Source organism: Cavia porcellus, unplaced genomic scaffold (assembly GCF_034190915.1).
Source record: "Cavia porcellus strain 051 isolate PalLab524CR breed Dunkin Hartley unplaced genomic scaffold, mCavPor4.1 scaffold_2, whole genome shotgun sequence".
In the NCBI taxonomy this organism is placed as follows: Eukaryota; Metazoa; Chordata; class Mammalia; order Rodentia; family Caviidae; genus Cavia; species Cavia porcellus.
Window position 1 is genome coordinate 111,949,374 of NW_026947485.1, and position 21,555 is coordinate 111,970,928.

General features: G+C 41.1%; 1 protein-coding gene across 1 annotated transcript in view; it reads left to right on the plus strand.

Annotated features, from left to right (window-relative positions):
* Positions 1–10,260: 10,260 nt before the first annotated feature.
* Pdlim1 (PDZ and LIM domain 1) overlaps positions 10,261–21,555 on the plus strand; it is a 47,795-nt gene continuing 36,500 nt past the window's right edge. Inside the window, exon 1 of the mRNA XM_003479759.5 lies at positions 10,261–10,463. Within this exon, the coding sequence (XP_003479807.1) occupies positions 10,368–10,463 (96 nt within the window). The 5' untranslated portion in view covers positions 10,261–10,367. The remainder of the gene's footprint in view (positions 10,464–21,555) is intronic.

Here is a 21,555-nt window from a genome sequence, read left to right on the forward strand (position 1 = left end):
TCTCCTGGAACACAGGCTCCTATCTGCAACCATTTGTTCTACATTTCCACAAAACATCTAGTTAGTGTAGGAAACAAATACCTCCAAAACTAAATTCCCTTTACTTACGTATCGGTAAAGGCTTCTTCTCCCACAGGCTTTCCACTTTCAATTAATGGTATTTTGCACCTGCTGTTCAGAGCAAAAAAATCAGACTCAAAAAAAAAAATCGGACTCATCCTTGATACTCTTCCTGTGCCTCTCAGCCTCTCAACAAGTTTTATTTTTTAAATTTTTATTTATTTATTGGTACCATGAATTGAACTCATGACCTCATGCTTGCCAGGCAGGCACTTGTGCTAAATCTCTGTCCCTATCAACAAATGTTTTAAAACACAGACCTAATCCAAGCACTGGTCAGGTTCACTGTCCAACTTTGGTCTAAGCCAGTGATCATCTTTCTCCTAGACTGTTACAGCAGCCCAGATGCTGCTCTCCTGATGCTAACTCTTGCCTCCTCTTCCATCTGCTTTCAACACAGCAAACATGTTGGGACCATAAGTCATATTGTGCTAATCCTATTCATAAAATTCTCAGGGTCTTACTTCTCTTCCAGTGGTTCTCCAATGTTTTCCCTCAGGGGCTTCTCAGGCAGGCTTATCGCTACTTCTCTGATTTCATCTGTTTTCCTTGCTCGTGACTACGCCAAGTTGTTTCCATCTTTGAACTTACTAAATCTCCTGCCTGGAGTTCTCTTTAATACATGTGCATTTCTCATGCACCTTGCTCAGGTCTTTACTGAAATCACTGTCCATGAGTTTTCCCTTAGCATTCTTACCACTGACATTTGCAACTACACTTTGTTTTTTCCACAGAACATAATATTATTTATCAAACCATATGTTTTCTTTTCCAAAATATTTTATTTAGAAATAAATTCAAAATTATAGAAAAGTTGCAAGAAAGACAATACAAAGAACAGCCATGTATCTTTTATCCAGATTTAGCTACTGTTTATATTTTGTTCTACTCTGATACTTGTTCCTTCTCTCCTATCCCTATCCCATCATATACACTGCTATGGTTTAGTTTTAAAATTGCGCTCAGAAGCCTCATGTCTTTAGAAGGTGATTGCGTTATGGGACATTATAGTTGACTGGCTGCTGGGAGGTAGGGTTGGAGGAAGAGGGTCTCTTGGAACATGACCCAGAAGGTTCTGTCTCCTTTCCTGGCTCTCTTGCTTTCATTCTCTGTCTCCTGGCTGCCATGAAGTAAGCAGCTTTCCTCTGTCTAGACTCCACTGCCAGGCCACTTCTCCCTGAAACTTCTAAAAGATAAGCCAAAATAAACATTTCTTCTCTAAGGTGTATTGGGCATTGTGTTTTAATGATAAGAAAATGACTAAATCACACACTCACATACACATAAGTTTTCCCTGGATCATTTGAGAATAAGTTGCATACATTGTGGCCCTTTATCCCTAAAAACTTAAGTGTGTGTTTTGTCTGGATTAGAAGTGTTCTATTATATAACCATAGTCTAGTTATGAACCAGTAAATTTAGCATCAATATAATACATTGGTCTAATCTATTGTCTGCTTTCATTTTTGATAATTGACCTAATAATATCTTAGAAATTTTCTCCCCTAGTATAGGATTGACTGTAGCATCAAATAGATCTCTGTCTCTTCTTCTTTAACCTGAAGCCTTTCTTTGCTTTGTGACTCTGTCTCCCTTCTTTTTCTCCTTTCTTCCTTCTCTGCTGTCTTGGAATTGAAACTAGAGCCTTTGCACTTAGCTACTTCCCCAGCTCTTTTTAAACATTAAAAAAAATTCTTGATACAAGGTTTCCCAGGCTGAGCTCAAGTTTGTGATCCTCCTGCCTCAGCTTCTTAGAGTGCTAGGATTAGAGGTATGTGCCACCACATCCTGCTGATATTGTCTTTTTGAAGAATACAGTTATCCTCTACCTCTATCCACTTTTGTTTAATGGGAGGTTGTCTCATATTTCCTTGTAATTGGAATCAGGTTATGCATTCCTGGCTCGAATGTTACATATGTAATATTGTGTTGTTTGAGTCAGACAACATTCTGCCCTTCCCTGGTGATGTTAATTTTGATACTCTTTTAAAGTACAGTTGGATTTTGCTATGTATGGCACTATAGTCTATACCATGGTGTGACTGGATCCCTTTCAAAGGGATCCATAGTGTGAGTGGATCCCTTTCCAAATTTAGGTGTTCAAATTCAATTGCCAATGTGATGGTATCAAGAGATGGGACATTTAAGAGGTGATTAGTTCATAAGAGCTTCTTCCTTATGAATGAAATTAAAGCCATTATCAAAGAGATTTCACATAGCATTCAGTTCTGATGCCCTTCTGCCACGTGAAGACATAGCATCCCTTCCACCCAGAGGGAGCAGCAAGGTGCTATCTTAAAGTGCTCACCAGACATGCAAACTGCAGCACCTTGGTTTTGAACTTCCCAAACTCCAGAATTGTGAAGAATAAATTTCTTTAAAAGGTAATCATTTTCAGGTATTCTGTTATAGCAGTGGGAAACACTGAATCACCAAGGTTGTTTGTGCCTCTGTTAAATTCATATACTGAATACTACCCCGTAAGGTGATGGTGCTAGGGGTGAACACCTCATTTTAGAAGTGTTAGCTCTCAGGGATTCTATTCTTATAATGGGGTTAGTGTCCTTATACAAAATGTCCGAGGGGTCTTGTGGGCCCCTTCTGCCATGTGAAGACATAGCAAGAAGACTGAAAAAGTGATTTCTTGATCTTGGACTCCATGGACTCCAGAAATGTGAGAAATAAAACTTTATTGTTTGTAAGATGATAATGGGAGAAACAAATTTCTATTTTTGTTAGATCTATAATGTTTTATCACCACAGTCCAAGTAATAACACGTTACTATTATTTCCTTTGAATCAAAGGTAATCAATAAGACCATACACACATCTGATCCTCATCAAACTCTCACCCTGGATTTTGCATCCTATGGTGATTTTTGTGTTTACTTTGATGGTTGTAAATCCTTTTGAAAATCCTGAGCGTACTTTCTGTCAGTTGGCATTTAGAATTCTACTCTAAGCAAGAACTCTCCTCTTACATTCATTCATCTACTCACTTAGTGTTTGTGCAGATTTGTGGATTCTTATTTTTTCCAGTGGATTACAATTTATTACTTTATTGCTCAAATTATTTTATGTTTAAGTATGCTTCTCACCTCCTGAAGCATGTTCTCATCACTTTGAACATTTTCTTAATTTCTGCATATCTACCTAATCGACACTTGTCTTTTACCTATCCTGACACAGCCCTGACATTTCACTAAGGAGTCCCAGTTCCTTTTTATTAGCCAAGCTATGGACACCAAGAGTATTTATTTTATATACATTTTATCCATATTTATGGACACTGAATATATTTATTAGTTTATATATGATACAGATATATAATACAAATACATTACTCACATTAACATACTTGCACAGGACATACCACATAATTTTATTATTTATTTGTCTAACTTGTTAAAACATAAGCTCTACAAGGAAGGCAATTTTTGTCTGTTTTACTTACTGATGATTTTTTAATGCCTAGAATAGTACATAACACATGATAAATACTTGATAGGCTAATAGAAAGGAAACATTCCTAAAAGGCTAAATGACTTGCCAAATTTTTACAGCTAATGAATGGCAAGATTCTGTTTTTAACATGTTTTTCAGATCACAAATAAGAGTGAAATTTGGCTAGGGTAGTAGATGTCTTCATTTTTGTTTTCTTGCTGTAATTTTTTTTTTTTACCCTTTTCTACTTCCAGACCTCTATGGCTTTTATTTTCTCTTGTATCCAGAACTGATAACCTCAGGTGGCAGTGGATGAGAACAGAAAGCGGACGCTAGGCAGCTAAGTCTGAGGAAAGGCTGGAAGCAGTGGTATTTGGAGACAGCATTGCCACTGCTTGCTGACTTCTGACTCTACTATTCCCACTGAGCAGCAGGCCAGACGCTTCCTATGAACTGGCAACACGAAAGCAGAATTTCAGAGGTAGTAGGAAGAGAAAATGGATCTACATGGATGAGTGGGAACTCAACAGACAGGAAGCCACCCTACGGGAACCCTGGTGTCATGGAAACTAGTTCTGCCACTCTGCCTGTTTTTAAATTCTATAAATAGCTTCAGTATCAGCAATGACCAGACCAGGCCAGTAGCACAGGCCAGTTCTGAAAGGAAATGGATTTGACAGTGGTGGGGGGGGGGAGAGAAAGAGAAAAGAGAGATAAAGAGAGAGAGAGAGAGAGAGAGAGAGAGAGAGAGAGAGAGAGAGAGAATGGGTGGAATGTGGTGGAGCTAAAAGGTGTTTGTCTTTTCCTACTGCATATCATATTAGACTGCTGGTATTCAGCATCCTCCCCACCACTTTCCCGGCCTGCAAATTTTGCAGTAATGACATTTGAGCGGGTCATCTGCTCCACACCCTTGATACTACATCGTTCAGTCTCCACTGCTTGGTATGTCCTTTTGCCTCTGTACTGCTCATGCTATTCAAGTTTATCTCAAAGGCTATGTCCAACAGGCTTAGCCTAGTTGAGTTGCTGAAATTTGGGCTGTGGATATCCCTCCCCATGAAGCAGGAACATCAGGCCTTTCATACCTCTATGAATTGTGATTCAAAGGGTCTTTGGGATTTTAGGGATCTCTTAATAACCTTCTTTCATCAGTCTTTATCCAGATCCTACAGTCCCTGCCCTATCCATATTTTACTCTGTTCTTTGGTTGTTGAATGTTTCAGAGAAGTCTTTTCACCTCTCTGGCCCAATGGCAGGGTAGGTTCCCTGGGCCCAGAGGCAGCTCATTGTGTAGACACTGGACTCAACATTGTGTAGACACACAGGGAGGATGTGTTTTGCAGAGGGACTAAGCAGATCGTAGTCCCAACAGTCTTCACCTATTTTACAGGGCGCTCTGAAATATCCTATCAAATCTGTCCCATGTTAGGCCTAAGTGGCCTTTTCTTTCCGCACTAGATCAGGCCCCTGCAGGCATCTGGGGAAGCAAGACTTGAACAAATAAGCTGGAACAGTCCCTGATGGGGCTAAATGCTGTGTCTTGTCCACCTCTTAACAGCTGGGACATTAGGCAGTGCCTCAGCCTTCTGTGTGGTGACAGCTCACTGAACCCTTCTCCTGATGAAATGCAACTTACATAAAGTACCTAGCATCCACTCTGACTCACACTGTTTAGTAGAGGAGGACAATGTGTATTACCTGGGTACTGGGCTAGAGCCTGTTGGGTAATCCTGACCCCAAATCACCATTTTTCTTTTGGAGAGGGGGCCAGAAGAGGATTCCATGTGATCTAAAGTTGCACAGTTAGACCTTTGGAGTTTCCCTGGATGAGGCTATATATAAACCACAGAAATACAATAAAATAAATGAACAATGTTAAGGGAAACTTTTAATTGTGGTCTCATTAGCAGGAAAGTTATGTTTTTGGGGAAGGTTACGGCAATTGAATGCAAGACTTTGGTAGTAAGCTACCCTTCCCCCTTTAAAATCATGTATTTCGAGATAGGCTCTTCTGAAATCACTACATTGTCCAGACTAAGTTTATCCTGGAAGCATGCTGGGATTACAGGAATGTGTCATACTTGGCTAAAAGTTACATTTTTATTAGCTCGTCAGCTACTGTGTGATTAACACTATCACATTACATTGTCTTTTTGTCTTCTTCAATATGAATATTGATTATGAGCCACCTTATCTAGGATGCTATATTGGAATTTTTCAATTTCCTTTTAATATTTGGGAATGTTTGAGAAATATTAATGGCCCAGGCCTTTCTCTGCCTTTGAGTATACTGGTGCCAACTGTCCAGGTATGATGGGTGCCAAAGGGCAAGTAGGCACAGCCATGGCCCTTGGTCTTGCCCTTCAGTTCTTTAGTAGCTACAGGACCAGCCTGTGACCTGCACATACCCTCACCAGCCCAAGAAAATGCCAGTCAGCTCTGTTCCCCAGGGCTTTTATGGTCAGACAGACTATGGAGCTACTCTGTCTAGCTGAGAGCAGCTCAGTCCCAAGTGTTCATTTCAGGATTTTGCAGGATTGTTACTAGAAGCGGCCAAAAAATATTTGGGAGCCCAATTCCTCGTTCAGTTGCCAGAACAGCTGAGGGCAACCTTCCCTGTCTGTCTCTCAGCCAGATGATCTGGAGGGGCTCAGGAACAAGCAGCTCCTGGGATCAGGCGAAGGATGCATAGACCTTGAGAGCTGAGTTGACAGGGCAGGGTAAGACCAGGCAAAAATGTGTTTGTTTTGCATGGGTGGGGTGTTAGAACTTTCATTTCAGTTCTGTAATAGAAAGCAAAGCAAGTCTCTCAGGCATCATTTGACAGCACACTCTTGGCAGGGAGTTGTACAGATTTAGGGACATGAGTGCCAGTGGGTTCCTGCCAGAGGCTGCAGCGAAATCAGAGTTTCTTGTAGTTCTCTTTTGCTGATTGGACCAGCCATTGGTCTCAGAGTAGGAAACTCCAGTCTGAGTCACATGCTCTCCTTCTTTTCCCCAATTAATACTCAGCTCTGTAGAAGGGGACCTGACAACAATCTCCCAGAATGGGGAGCTCCGTGGCCAGTCCTGGTTGGGTCACAACCAATGTGACCTAGGCTAGCTGTACAATTCCACGATTTAGCTCAGAGAATAAATTAGACTATGTGTCATGTAGCCTTGCACAGTCCACCCTCACTGTCTTTGAGAAGTAGGGCTGTTTGTTCCAGGAAGCAAGGCTCTGGATGGTCCTGGCAACAGCAGTTGGGTGTGGGGATTTCCAGTTCCACAGAGGTCAGATTGGGGTTATCTGGGTAGCAGCTGCTTCCCATCCAAAAAGCCGAGTAAAACTGAAGAGATTCACTGTCCCTGTTAACTTCCTGGGGCATAGCCTTTCTAGCCTTTCCTTGTCCCTTGCTTCTATCTCTCCCAAATTCTCTTTGCCCCTCTACATCATACCCAGATGTTTGATGGAGGCCGTTTAGGTCAACAAACTTTATGGAATTTGGTGTAATAATAATAAGGCAAAATGGAGTTCAGAAAAGTCGCTGAAGTCCATTCAACTAGCACTAGGCAGGAGTCAAGGGTCAAAGGGAACTGGAAAGTATGGATAAATAATGATGCTTAACTCAAGATTAACAAACACTAGTGTTTTAGGGAGAGAGCTGTCAGTTCATCTGTGGATATTTTCTGAACATATGCTGTGTATTCAGCTCACAGCTAACCACTTGGGGACAAAAGAGAGATAAAAAAAATGATGCAGTTTCTATCCTGAGAAAGACTAATACTTATTTTTCATTACTGGAGCTGAGACTATTTTATGGATTTTTATTTTGCAAACTTCACATTATCTCCACATTATTAGAAGAAGTCAGCTTATAAATGCTCCCAATTCCATCTCTCAATACAAAGTTAGTTTTTGAACTGTTTCCTAATATTTTTTTTTGTCTTTTTGAGACAGGGACTTGCTGTGCAGTTCAGACTGGCCTTGAGCTCACATTGTAGCCCAGACTGATCTTGAACTCAAGATTCCCCTGCCTCAGCCTCCTGTGTGCTGGGATTACAGGTCCTAATGTCACACTTTTCATCTTTCTTACATGGCATAAAATAATTTTGTTCCACAGTTTTATGTACTTTTTCTGATGCTAGAAATTAAACCCAGGACCTCATGCATGCCAGACAAGTACTCTACCACAGAGCTTCAATCCCAACCCTTGTTTTACATTTTTGAGAGCACATTTTCCTGTCTCCTCACAGACATCATTTTCACGCTGCATACTGGTCCCTCTTGTGGTTATACCATATTTAGCTACTTTTTTGTTGCTGGTTATTCCAATTTTTTGTCATTATAAATTATGTGGCTATGGATATCTGTGTACATATTGCTTTTCTCCTTTTAAATTATGACCTTGGAACTTGTGCTTAGAGAAGGAATGAGTGGGCCAAACGTTGACTGCATTACATCACTTGCTATGTAGAGTCAGACTGCAATTGAGAACACTCAACAATGAAGTAAATGAGGGGTTAGTCCTCATACTTTGCTAATGTAGTAGTGTCTCTATATCTGTATAGAATATTCTATGGAATAAACATTGACAACCCTCTAGGTTAGGTGCATGCTAGGTCACCTGGGATGAGTGAATGTCAGTCCCTGGCCTTGTGGAGCACAGAAGCTGTAATTTTTCAGTCCTTTGTCCTACTAGGATGCAAACTATTTAAGAATAGTATGTCTTAGCATGTGACCTCCCCATAACCTTTGACGTCTCAGGAATTTAAACTACTGCTTTCTAATCAACACAACCTTAAAGAGGATGTATTTTTGGTTTTGATAAAGCAGGTGACTAGAACAGGCTATAACTGTTCTTTTTCTCTCTGGTTGAAGAAATATCATGATTTAAGGGGTTGGGAGGAATGGTTGAGATAATGTAAGTAAATTTGCTTTCAAGCAGATAATTCCCAAACGTAGGTATTTAGTGATAGGATTATTTCCAAAAGATGAAAAATATTTCCAAAAGATGAGAAGCATAAAACAAAAAGTAGCCTTTATTCTGAGAACACGGACAGAGATGACTGGCACCCCCCACTGCTGGCCTCCGGCCATCTCTCCAGCAGATATGTGGCATGGGGGTATGTAAGTAGCCTCGGTTTGGGGTGGAACTTAAGGAGGGCATTAGGGATGCACAGGTAGCCCATTGGTCCTAGGTTTGGCGCCATAGGTAAATTTCCAGGGGCGGGAAGATGGCGTCACAGGTCAATTCCTAGGGGCGGGGGAGGTAGGGGCTTCCTGCTTCTGGTTGAGGCTTTCCTGGCTACAGTGTCCTGTCTGGGCCAAAACCCTTTCATTTAGGTTGTAAAAATTAGACAAGATGATAGGGCTTCTTAGAAGGCAATCCAGCACCACAGGGAAACAGCTGTAAATTTAACAAACTCATTGTGGAGGTGCTCAGGTACAGAATGATTGGGTGGCAGGAAAATTATGGCGTTCAGAGGACTTAAATGGTCCTAAGGATGGCCAGTTTATCACATCCATTGAGTGCTATGTGTTAGGCACATAGATTGACCCTGGACTATAGCAGTGATCCCAACAGACAAAAACCTTTGGCCTCAAGGAACTGATGTTGAAGGGTATGGGTGGATCAAATAGGTACAGCATCCCAGACTGACAAATACAGAGAAAAGGCAGGAGAGGAGGTGGTTTAATGGCACTCAGAGATAGAGATGAACAGACTGACGATATCTGAACAAAGAAAGTTGTAGGGCCATCTAGGAAAGAGTATTGCAGACTAAGGCCCTGAGGCAAGACCCAGAGGATGACGCTAGTATGGCAGGTGTGTGTGTGTGAGGGCAATGTGAGGGAGAACAGGACTTCAGGGGGAGGTGAAGTCGTTTTGGAGAAGGCCCAATAGATACTTTGAAGAGTTTTGATTTTACAGGGAGTGAAGTGGGGATGAAGAAGACACGGACAGGACTGTGGTAGAGAAAGCGTTTCAGCAGGACTAAGATGGAGACTGGGTTATGAAGCTCTTGCAGACTGGGGATTCCACGTTTTCGGACTCAATTCCTTCCTGGTAATTCATCCACCCTAGATTTGAGGTTTGAAGCGCTGGGAAGGTCCTTAGAAGCTACAGAGAGCTCCAGTCTGGAGGAAAGTTTTCCAGGAATCTCTTGGAAGCTCAATTATAACCCCTTACAAAGGTTTCATTAGCACTAAAATAAGTTCCAGGAACTATTCTCCTGGGCAGTAGTCCAGATACAACTCCAATGAGTTGCCTACCCTAGGGCAAGTCTTCTTAAACTACTAGCAGATTCACTAAAAGCTCAGGCTAACAGAATCAAATGAGATTACCCGAAAGCACATTTCAAACATTATTATCATCTCCAAAAAGCAAAAGAGTAGAGCTGACCTCAGCACCATCTTTTCAACTTTTGCAAAGCACCAAGTGCGCCTCTGTCAGGCTCGCGCTCTGTGTGGTTCGGCTTCGCTCTTATGGAGCGCTCGCCTAAGGAGCTGGGAGACTGGTGGGAGGGGCGGTGTTGCGGGGACCCCGGGGCTCACTTGTTGGCAGACTTTGGGGACAGATTCCGGCTGCGGCTGCAGGCCCCTGACGGTTCTCCGCCAGAGCGGGGTGGGCAGCGGTCTGGCCCGGCGGGGAGCGGCTGCAACGCGAACTGGGCGGAGCCGTCCCCGCCTGCGCCGCAGCCCAGCTCCGCCCGCTCCAAGCTTCCTGGGCCGCGCGCTCTTTCTCCCGGAGCTGCTCTGGGATCCCAGCGCGTCTTGCCGCTCTCTCCGCTGTCCCCGGAGTCGCCGTCTACGCAGCTCCATGGCTACCCAGCAGATCGTCCTTCACGGCCCGGGCCCGTGGGGCTTTCGCCTCGTGGGTGGAAAAGACTTCGAGCAGCCTCTCGCCATTTCTCGGGTAAGAGCAGCGTGGAAGGCGCGCGGGAGAGGGGCGCACCGGAGGGACCTGGGGACCGGACCGCGGGAGCGTCCAGGTGCGCAGCGCGCTCCTACCGCCGCCGCTGCCCATTCGTTGCGCTCGCGGCGAGCCGGCCGCGGGGGCCCGCGGAGAGTGCGCCACAGCCTGGGCGAAGCTTTCTTTCTTCGCCCCGGAAGCGCGTCGCGGCGACTGGACTGACGCGCTTTGTCCCTGGTTTGGAGACGACTGTCGCCGCCAGTGCACTGCGCTGCGGCAATTCGAGGCGCCAGGAGAGTCCTAGGAAGTGAGCTGGAGTGAAGTGCATGGTAGGGTTAGATAGGAGTCATTTAAAAAAGGAAAGTGGAGCAGTTTTTCACTTTTTGAACTTGATCATTAACCGTATCTCAACTCCTTAATGCCAGGGTTTGGGGTTCGTATAAAACCAAAGACGCCCTTTTAGCTGCGAAAAATGCTTTGGTACTCCCAGATTATCAACGATCAGCCCATTTGCTTCACGGGGTGTGTGGGTACTGCAGCTCACAGTGGGTACTGTGTGTGGTGGTGATGCTTGATAACTTAGAGAAACCTCACACCTGAGAGTGTTTCATCCAAGACTGCTGGCCCCTAAATTAAACGGAACCTCCCGGAGAGACCCAGACTCTGTTTGAAGGCCCAGGCTATGGCCAGTGTGGTCTGGGCCTAACGCAAAGTTGCCAGTGCACTGAAAGTCGGCATATTCAGTACCTGTGGCTAAGAAGGAGTCAGTAACTGTCTGTCTTCTGAAATCGAATAAACCGGAGTAAAAAAGCATTTTGACCTGGCCATGACCATGTAATCCCCAGAGGCAGCACATCCCATTCTTAAGACCAAGCTGGTCTTAAGCTTGTCTTCTCACACTTCTATATAGCCATCTTTTTTTTTTTTTTGTCTTTTTCATTTTTTTATCGGTACCCGGGATCGAACTCAGACTGTCTGCTTGCAAGGCAGGTGCTTATGCCGCTGAGCTAAATCCCCAGCCCCAATATAGCCATCTTTTGTTGTGGCTTTTTGTTTTCTGGGAGGTTGGGGAAAGAGTTGATGTGGAAAGAATCCCAATAGGCCCTTCCGAGTTAAGCTTCTTCAGCAGCAGGAGTTGGGTGGGAGGTGCAGAAGGAGAACCCTCCTCTTGGCTTCTCTGCCAGCTACAGTGCCTCTGGGTAGGCCTGGCCCAGTCGGGAGATCTCGGACCATCCCTCTCCAAAAGGAGCAGGCAGTCCAGGTTGATGGTCTTGTCTTCCATCTTTCTGCCATGTCCCACACAGACCTCTTAGATTATTCTCAGAAGTTCACCTTGTCTTCCCAGGCTGCAGCCAGATTCTTCAAGCACAGAAAATGTGCCTTTGAAATCTAGACCCCGGACCCACGCCCAGTACAGATCTGCACCTGGCTGTGCCTGCTGCACCCTCGCAGGCTTGTTCATAAATGCTGGTCCAAGGAGGCGTTACTTTTGTACATTGAGACTCCATTACCTCATAGTCTATTTGTCCCTGCTTTTGTGTCTATAATTAACCTGTCAGCCCTCTCTACTTCTGAGATTTATAGGTGACATGAACTTTTTAAAAAGATTGTATTGGCAATCTATTAAAAGGTCAGTTACTGCCTGTCATTTTGGCTGCTTTTAAAAGTCTTAATGTAGGTGGCACTATGCAGAAATGTTGGTACTGAGTGATAGCGACCCCACTGTGAATTCATTGTTTTGTACTCTCATGTGTTAATTAATTAATTAATTTGTGATATATGCACATGTTCAGTGAGCACATACTGTATGCCAGAAACTGTGTATCTTCAGAAATGAGAAGATACAGTTCATTCACAAAGTGGTTGTGGCCTAATGAGAGAAGGTAATCTTTCTAATGCCTTTGGTAAGTGCGTTAATTGAAAAGTGAAAGTGACTTAGTGGTGACATTCTGATGCTAACAGTAATGTGTCTCTTCATCTCATTATTTACACACGGAGAAAATGTGAGCCTGTTCACATCTGAGGAATGAGACAGTCAGTGTCATAAAGGGAACATAGTGTGACCCAAGATCTGGATCTGTTCTGCTGTCTGCTTCTTACTGGATTTGTACACAGCGTGAACGGTCTATTGTGTGAAGCTACTGTACCTTTTTTTTTTTTAATCACTGCAACAGGCATAATACCAGCTCTTGTCTGCCAGTTAAGGTATGTGAGAGTACTGTGCAAACAATGAATAAAGATGAGGAGATGTGAGCACTGACAGAGAACTGTACATACCTTCTGAGTGATGGGTGTGCTGCATTTACTTTCTTGGGCAGGTAGTTTGCTAGCATAGTTTTGTATATGTAGACCTGGAAATCTCCACACCAAAGCAAACCATAAAATTAGGCTGGGAGAGGAATGTCTTCTACTTAAATAGCTATGTTTGCTTTCTCTTGTGTGAATTATTCTGGCCGTGGCTTCATTCTTTCAGTAAACTGCCAAAGCTTTTGAATATAATACCTCAGTCTTATTTATTTCAAATAATTTCTTATTCTAACTTACTTTTGTTGTGAAACAAGAAAGTCATAACATATAAATGCATTCAAATGATTGTAAAGCAAACACTTATAGTCACCACCCAGACCAAGAAATAGAACATTGGTAGCATCCGGGGCTTGATAGTGTGGCCATATTCTGACTTGGAGCAATAACTTTCTTGCTTTTCTTCATAGCTTTGGCATCTAAATAGGCGTTTTGAACACCGTGGCTTAATTTTGCCCATTTCTGAACAGATTTATGTGGAACACGTGTGTGTGTATGTGTTTTCTTGCGTGTGCTAATAGCTTCTGTAGTCCTTAATATTTTCATCTGTGTTATTATGAGAAACTGAAAATCATTGCCCAGGCTTTCAACTTTAAATGGACATAAATTAATCACCTGCCTTGGACTCCTTAATGATTCAGCCTATATTTGCTACTGTTCCCTAGATTTTTTTCCCTGTCATTTCCTGTTCCAACCCTACAGTTGTCTGTCTCCTTGGATTTTCTTTTTCCCCTATGTAATTTCTTATTTCCTTCAGTTGCTTTAGGGGAAACCTTCAGAGTATCCACACCCAGGCCAGAATTGCTGCTGAGTTTGTTGACTGTTTTTCTCTCCCAGCAACTGATAAAAGACCTAGGATGAGATAGGAAGAGGTAGGACGAGAGATAAGGGAATGCTCTTAGTTGAAGAGCTGCTGATTTGCCTCCTGAGTTCTAGGTCCCAACGGGTGCTTAATAATGGATGCACTGTAGCCAGAGTATCTTTCCTGATTTTAAAGAGGGATTTCCAGGTTCAAGTAGATTTTTGTAGCGTATCTTGAAGGTAAATTGAGTGAGTTTTGTCTGTCAGGTTAGAAAAGCAAGAAATACCTTAGAAACACTTGTTAGGTATTCATGCTGTATGCTACACTCCCTAATTCTGGGAAATTGACTTAGAAAGTATTACTTGTTTTAGCTGATCAAAGCTGATGCAGAAAAAAAGAGGAAGGAGGTAAATCCAAGGGAATGACATGTACTAGGTGTTTGAATCCACTGTCAAGATGACATATGATGTACTGGGTGCTTGAGTCCACTGATGGGAAATTTATCAAGCTGTGTTATCACCCTCTGACCAGATACCCTCCTTTTTTAACCTCCTGGGTGCTGACCTTATTGGTTTGTTTTTAAAGAGGAGAGAGGGAAGAATGGCTTGGGTGTATTGCAGCTTGGCAGATGATCCAGAAAAAGTGTTGCCTCACTCCTCGGATCCTGCCCTTCTGGGTTGATCAGGACTGGAAAAGACTAGGCACTACTGTGTCCTAGGATCAGGGTGGGTCTGGCTTCTAAGCTGTGCATCTTTTCTAGGCCATGCCTTGCTTGCTATACTGTTCTGTGGACAGGAGAGGACAACTGATATTGTTTGCTTTTTACAGATAAGGAAATCTGTGTGCCCACAGGTTCGATAAATTACTTGAATTTTCATAATTTTCCTTTACTGAACTATTTGACTTCTTTGTAAAGAGGAAGGTAGGACTGGTTAAATATATGTAAAGGTAGCTTTGTGAGAAAATGACTTTTTAAAGGAAAATTGACTTCTAGTAGGTATCAGGAAAATGGCTTGCTGGTGTCTAGAGTTAGGTGGTAATCTCCATGTCAAGCACTCAAGCTAGGCACCTCAGGGAGTGACCTTGTACAAATTATGTGCTGTTGGTTGTACTTAATTCCCTGTAATGATAGAATAAAATGATAAAAGCCAACAATACTCTTATCTTCTTGTAATTAAGAGCCTAGTTTTTTTCATAGTTACAATGATCCAGTGTCTTACAGTATTAGTTGTATATTCCACCATAAGTTAAGTCAATTCAGGAATATTTTAAGATGAACTTATGTTCTGTTAATCAAAGCATATTCATTTACATGGAAAAGATATGTATGAAAAATATTTATTTGATTCACTTGTAATAGTTACAGTTAAAACATTTAGAAGTGCAAAAATTTTTCAATGAGATCCCAGTTGTTGATTCTTTGAAGTGTTTCCTTTGCAGTTTGTGTTTTGTTCATGAATTCTCTGCCTACCCCTATGTCTTCAAGATTTCTATGTACTTTATCTTCTAGTAGGTTTATTGTTTCTATTTTAATATTTAGATCTTTGATCCATTTTGATTTTAGTTTACTACATGGTGATAGACATGGGTCTAGTTTCAGTCTTTGGCATGTGGAGTGCCAGATCCAAAATGTACAACAGATATTGTGAAAATGAAAGGGAAAGAAAGTGCTCAAAAGGAAGGAACAACTGGAATAGAGGAAAGGAGAAAAGGAAGCAGGGAAAATATTATATGTATATAGGTATACATGTATATGTGTTTGTGTGTGTATATATATATATATATATATACACACACACACACACACACACACAAGATAGATTATACTGCTAATTTCTATTAGTTCATCAAAAAATGTTTATGCTTTCATTGCTGGTTTGATCATTTTTTCATGCCTAAATTTTAAAACCTGAACAACTACTTTTAAAGTAACAATATGCAATATATTAACTAGTGTTAATTTACTACTTTTTTTTGAAATTCTATATTGTTTCTATCCTTTTTTCTGTTTTGGTTTTTAAAATTAAGAAAAAAAAAAAACTAGTACTTTTTTTACACCAGGCACTATTCTAAGTGTTTAGTCTATTCTCTCACTGATTCTTACAAGTATATTTAAGGCAGATACAATTTAGAACCCCATTTTACAGATAAGAAAAACTAGACAGAAACATTAAGTACTTTGGCTGCATTGTAAAGTGATGAGTAGCTGCACAATCTGTCTTCAAAGCCTGTATAGTCTCAATTTCCAGTCCATAATAATATTTTAATTGCTAACATGTTTTTGAATGCCTGGTCTATGTTAACTTGCACTTGTACTATCTTCTTCCTGATTCCCCAAAGCCTGTGAGAGAGGGACACAGGACCCAAAGTCAGTACATCGCAAAGCTAGATTGTGAAGCCAAGCTGAGTGACTCTCAGGCCAGCTTTAACTGCTGTATTCTGCCTGCTGAGAAGCCATAGCTGTCAGTATTCCCTTGCTAATGGTATTGCCCAGGATATATCTCCAAAAAGTGCTAATGGTGGTACAGGCATCAAGATGAGGGGAGAGCCTTCCCAGCTTCCTAGCCCTGGAGACTGGCGCTTGCCGGGGTTGACCGAATGACTATACAGTTTCCGGAAGGTCTCAGCCCGGAATGTCACAGTGAATGGCGTCCCCTCTTCCGGTTCTTCCTGTAGAGCAGCAGCCATGGCCCCACTGGAGGAAGTGTGTATCAGTTGTGGGTTTCAGACCCATGTGGACAGTTGAGGGTGGAAAGGCAGTGCAAGTTGGAGAGTGTCTGCTTGGCTAGGAAGGGATTTGGGAACAGTTTTTGTGGCAAATAAAGTTAACTAGTAGTGAGTAGATCTACCCGTGGAGACCAGACCAGGTTCAAAATGCGGCATACCCACGAGAACCTAAGACAAAAAAGATAATTCTTGTCTGGCTCTTAATACCTTGTGTAATTTTATACTGATGTTAGTGTCACTGTGAGTGAATTTGGAATGCTCATCCATATCTGAAATCTGTGGTGTGCTGTTGTAGGAACAGCACACTGCCTTCTTGGTACTGCCATAAACATGAAAAATGACTTTCTGAAAAACACATAGTTCATGACCAAGGGCTCTGGGCCTAATTTTTGTTGATATATATCTGTATCATATCAAGTAAAATATATAAGACAATATGGACATAGATATGACCTATATAAGATAAAGATGTCTCATATGTATACAGATATAATATATTCAGAAGATGCAATAATTATTTGCAGCTACTATTTAAAAATTATAAAAAATTTTCATGCTTCTAAAGCTAAATGTATCTATATTCTATAGCCCAGCAGTTTCAATTAAGTGCTCAGAAAAATGGGTCCACATGAACACCAAAGGACGTTTGAAATTTCCAAAGTGCGCTATTCATGGCAGCCCCAAATTTGAAACAATCCAAATATCTTACAATAAAATGGGTAAATAAATGGTGACATGATACAGAACACAGCAATGAAAATAAAAGGATTACAGTTTCCACAGTGGCATGAATAAGAGACACACACATATGATATTATGAGAAAGATGACAGAAATAAGGGTATAGAGAAAATACCGTGTGATTCTAGTTATATAAAACTGAGCAAGCTTAATCTACAGTATTAGAATTGAGGATCAGGATAAATCTTTGTCAGGAGGTTTGTGGAAGCTCAGGTCATGTTCTGTTTCTTTTACCTGGTGTTATTTCCATTGGTGTGTTCTTTTTGTGAGAATACATTGGGTTTTACAGTTACAATTTGTGTTATTGTTTGTATGTATGTTATATTTCAATAAAGTTTACTTAGAAACCTAAAGCTTCAAAAATCAAATAATGCAAATCAGGGAAACCATGAGGTAAACGTTTTTCTTAATTTTGCTTTTAGGAGGTAAATACTCTTAATGGTTGACTGCAAAACTTTCTGGCTCCTTTTCATATTTATTGCAATTTTTTGGGGGGAGGTCCTGGGGATCAAACTCAATGTCACACTTACCAGGCAGGTACTTAAACGGCTGAGCTAAATCCCTAGTCTCCTTACATTACATTTCTAAAGTCAAATTACTATATCATGATGAGTTACTTAGGTTTCATTGGTGTTTTCTGTTTTGTTTTTACTTCAACAAATCAAGTATTAAAGACACCTTGATTTTGTGGGGAAGTACCTTTTTGGTTTTAGCTTGATGTGGGTTCTAAACCATACTTTGTTCATTTATTAGCTCATGTACCCTTGAGCAGGCTAGCATCTGAAAATTCGATGTCCTCATTTGTAAAATGGGAATAACAGTACTTGTTCTCCAAGTTTAGCGGGGATTAAGGTGATGTGTATGGAGAGCCCAGCACTATGGCTAATACAGAGAAGGCATTTGAATATAGTTAATGGTTTAATGCACCATTAAAAAGATTTTAATGGTAGCTACTATGTATTAAGTGCTTATTATGTGCCCATATTGTTTTAAACCCCTTACAAATGAAGTGTTATTTAACCCTTCAAATAACCTAACAAGATTGCTACCATTATAAATTTCATTTGATCAGTGAAGAAATTGTGTCATAGTAACTTGCCCAATGTGTAGCGATTAAGTTTTGGATAATGACTTGTAGTTGTTAGAGGCATTTAAAGCTTATACTGTTTATAGATAGGTGCAATTTGAAAACTTGAGCAACTTGGTGACTTCTTACTTAAGAAGTTGGTCAGAGTATTTCTGTTTTGACACCTGATTTTTTTTTCCTAGCTAAGAAATGGTCACTGATCTTTGAGACTAAGAGAGAGCAGTTTCTTCATTTTGAAGTAACCCTTGATTAAGGAACCTAGATTATTCAATTGCCACATTTCCTTGAGCAAATGGTATAGACTAACCAGGAGTATTTGGAAGCAGTCTTATTTTCAGGTCATCCTATAAACAGCCATACAGCTTCTGTGGCTGTGGTGTGGCTTCAAAGTCTGAATCACAGCCTGAGTCCACAAACAGTGAGCCAGAAGAGTCTGAAGGAAGAGAGTTCAAGTTCCACTTGCCATACCACAGGGGTGGGTCCTATGTTGTCCCTTTGCTTAAAATTTGTCAAATGTATACCTAAATATTTTGATATAGGTGATGCTCTGACTTTGAGATTGACTTGAATTTAACATTTCTTTATCCTGGATGTGTTTTATATAATATCAAGTCATAACTATGATTACTATATTTATGCTGTCTTGCTTAGCTACTTGGCAGGATAGAATTTAAGTGATTTATAACACCACATTTATAATGTTTAAAATACAACACACATATGATTTAACAAAATTTGGAACATCCAAGAGGAATGTGCAGTGTACCAAGAACATGTTTCCTGTAACTGCATGCCGTACTTAAGTATGCCTTTTCTGGCCAAGGCAAAATGGGAGCCACTTTGAGTTAGACATCAGGATTGAAATTACTTAATGTGCCTTTTGCGTAGCACCTTCAGAGAGGTTAACCAGCAATACAGAGGATTTATTTATTTACTTATTTATAGCCTGTTTTGATAAAAGAGAAATAAACATTTTTTTTCAGATGCCTTCTCTGTGCTGACATTAAGTTCTTTCCGGAGGGGCCAAGATTTTAACATCGAAGTTTTTTTTGTCTACCTGGTACCTTCATTCAGCGAGAGAGCTTGGGGGGTGGTAGTCAACATCTCCCTTAAGTTTTTCAAAGTCGATGAGCATTAGACTTTTCTGGTAATCTTTAAAGATATATAGATTAAGGGCTAGGGGCTTATAGCTTAGTATTATAGTGTATGCTTAGCATGAGTGAGGTCCTGGGTTAAAACTAGCTCAAAATATGAAAAGAAATAATTTCTGGATTTTTCTGGGTAGATCTTCTTTGGTAGATCTGAAGTGGAGGTAAAGCTGTATCTCTAACTTTAATCCTTGCCTTCTGGGGATCTGATGACTAATTTGTTTGGAAACAGTTTACTCATCCTTGCAAATAGTATGATTTTCTCTGAGTCACTGGTGCACTGTGATGATTTCTGGCCCAAAGTTCAGATGCTAAGGGGTTAGGTTAGCAGTGTTCCATGAGGACTCTATAAATTAACTTGCCAACTTGTGTACAAGTAAGTCACAGAATTTGTTTCCTCCATTAGAAGGGAAAAAAGTGGGGAAGAAAAGTTCTGCATTAGAATTGCAATTGATAAATATTTGATTGTAACCTCCATTTCTGTATCATCAGAACAACAGTACAGTTTATCTTCCAGGCTGGAATACTTTTGAGAACAAAATGTGATGTTTTTCATTAAGCTAGAGAAATCAGTTACCGTCCTGAGTACATGTTTGAGTATCTGGTAATTCTTCCCATAAAATATTTCATTTCTTTGCTTTTCTTAGAATTTCTTCCTAAGAAATTCAGGAGTGAGTACATGTTCTTGGAATTGAGCCAAACATGTCATAATGTATTTATACATGTAATTATTCTTTATGAAACTTTCTAACTGAGTCAGTGGCCATATAAATTCATTTGTATATAGGGACTGGGAGGAGATATAAATGAGTTGTTTTTTTCTTTCTTTTTTTTTTTTTGAACCAGGAATTGAGCTCATAACCTTTCACTTGCCAGGCAGGCACTTGTGCCAATGAGCTAAACCCCCAGCCTGTGCTTTTTTGAGATAGAGTCTTTCTATGTAGTGCAGTCTGGCCTTGAATTCACCATGTAGCTCGTGACCTAAAACCCACAGTGATCCTCCTACCTTAGTCTCCCAAGTGCTGGGACTACCAGTGTGCACTACCACACCTGGCTATAAATGAATTTTGACTAGAAGGTTAGGTAGTAAAATATCAGTAACTGCAAGAATGATGTAAATGGCAGCTGGTACTGGGTTTCTGAGTTGGGGGTAGTAAAAGTGAGATGGGGGTGGTGGCTAAGTGGCGGTTATGTGCCTCATCTAGAGGCACACCTCAGTGCTGGCTGTGCCACTGGGACTTCAAGACCAGAATTTCCAGCTTTTCTAATTTTCAAGCACAGAATTTGGAGTTTATGTGAAATTTACCAGTAAGTCAACATTGATAGGTAATTTAAAACAAAAAATGAACCTTACATTATGGGCTGACTTCACTTCATGGGACTCCAGTTTTCAGTTGCTAAGCATTGAGGGTTAAAGGAACCGTATGTATCTGTCAGTAGAACATGAACTTTTAGGTAGGACTATCTCCTGAAAGTTCTCTAAGGGAGTGACTCCCCTCAAGGATGAGTGGGCGACCTCGCAACGTCTCCAGTTCCATCTGCCTGTGAGAATATTTGTCAGATGCAGGGCTAAGGCACAGTGGTTGTTTCTTAGCTATAACTGGACATGTCACATGCTGTGTTTCAGTTCCTTTGTTGGTCTTTGTCATCACCAGAACAGGACTGTGTATTATGGCCCTATCCTATTCTTCTGGCCCCCTTCCCTTCCCTTTGCTTCTTGTGTTTCATCCATACTAGTCTACATGCTGTTCCTGGAACTTAGCATGTTCTTTTGTGCCTCCTTATGTGGCTTTGCAGTTTTAAGCAATACCTGTTTCAGGGAATCTGTTTGACCCCACCTTTGGCTTCCATTGCCTCACTGATGAGAACATATCATTCGTTACCTGTTGACCATATTCTGTGTGCTCTGTAGATTATGAACTCCTTGATGGCCAGAACTGTCCTTTTCACAGCTGTATTCAGTGGCTTGTGTAGCTCTTGACATCTACAAATAAAATCTCGTGTGTTTTTAGAGCTTTCAGAGTGTGCAGTGTCTTAGTGGTCTCATGGCATCATCACAACAGTCTGTTGGTGTCAGGACTGTTATTTTCATCCCTGTCAAATAGATTAAGAAGAGCAAAGCACATGGAGGACCCCCAGCTCCCTGGTTTCTGAGACAGGATTTAAACCCTCACCTTCTGACTCCAGAAACCACATTTTAACTAACAATCTATACTATCTTCCAGGGTGTATGTAAGGATGTTTGATGAGTTAGTGAACAAGAGAAAGAAAAGAACAGGGGAGAGCT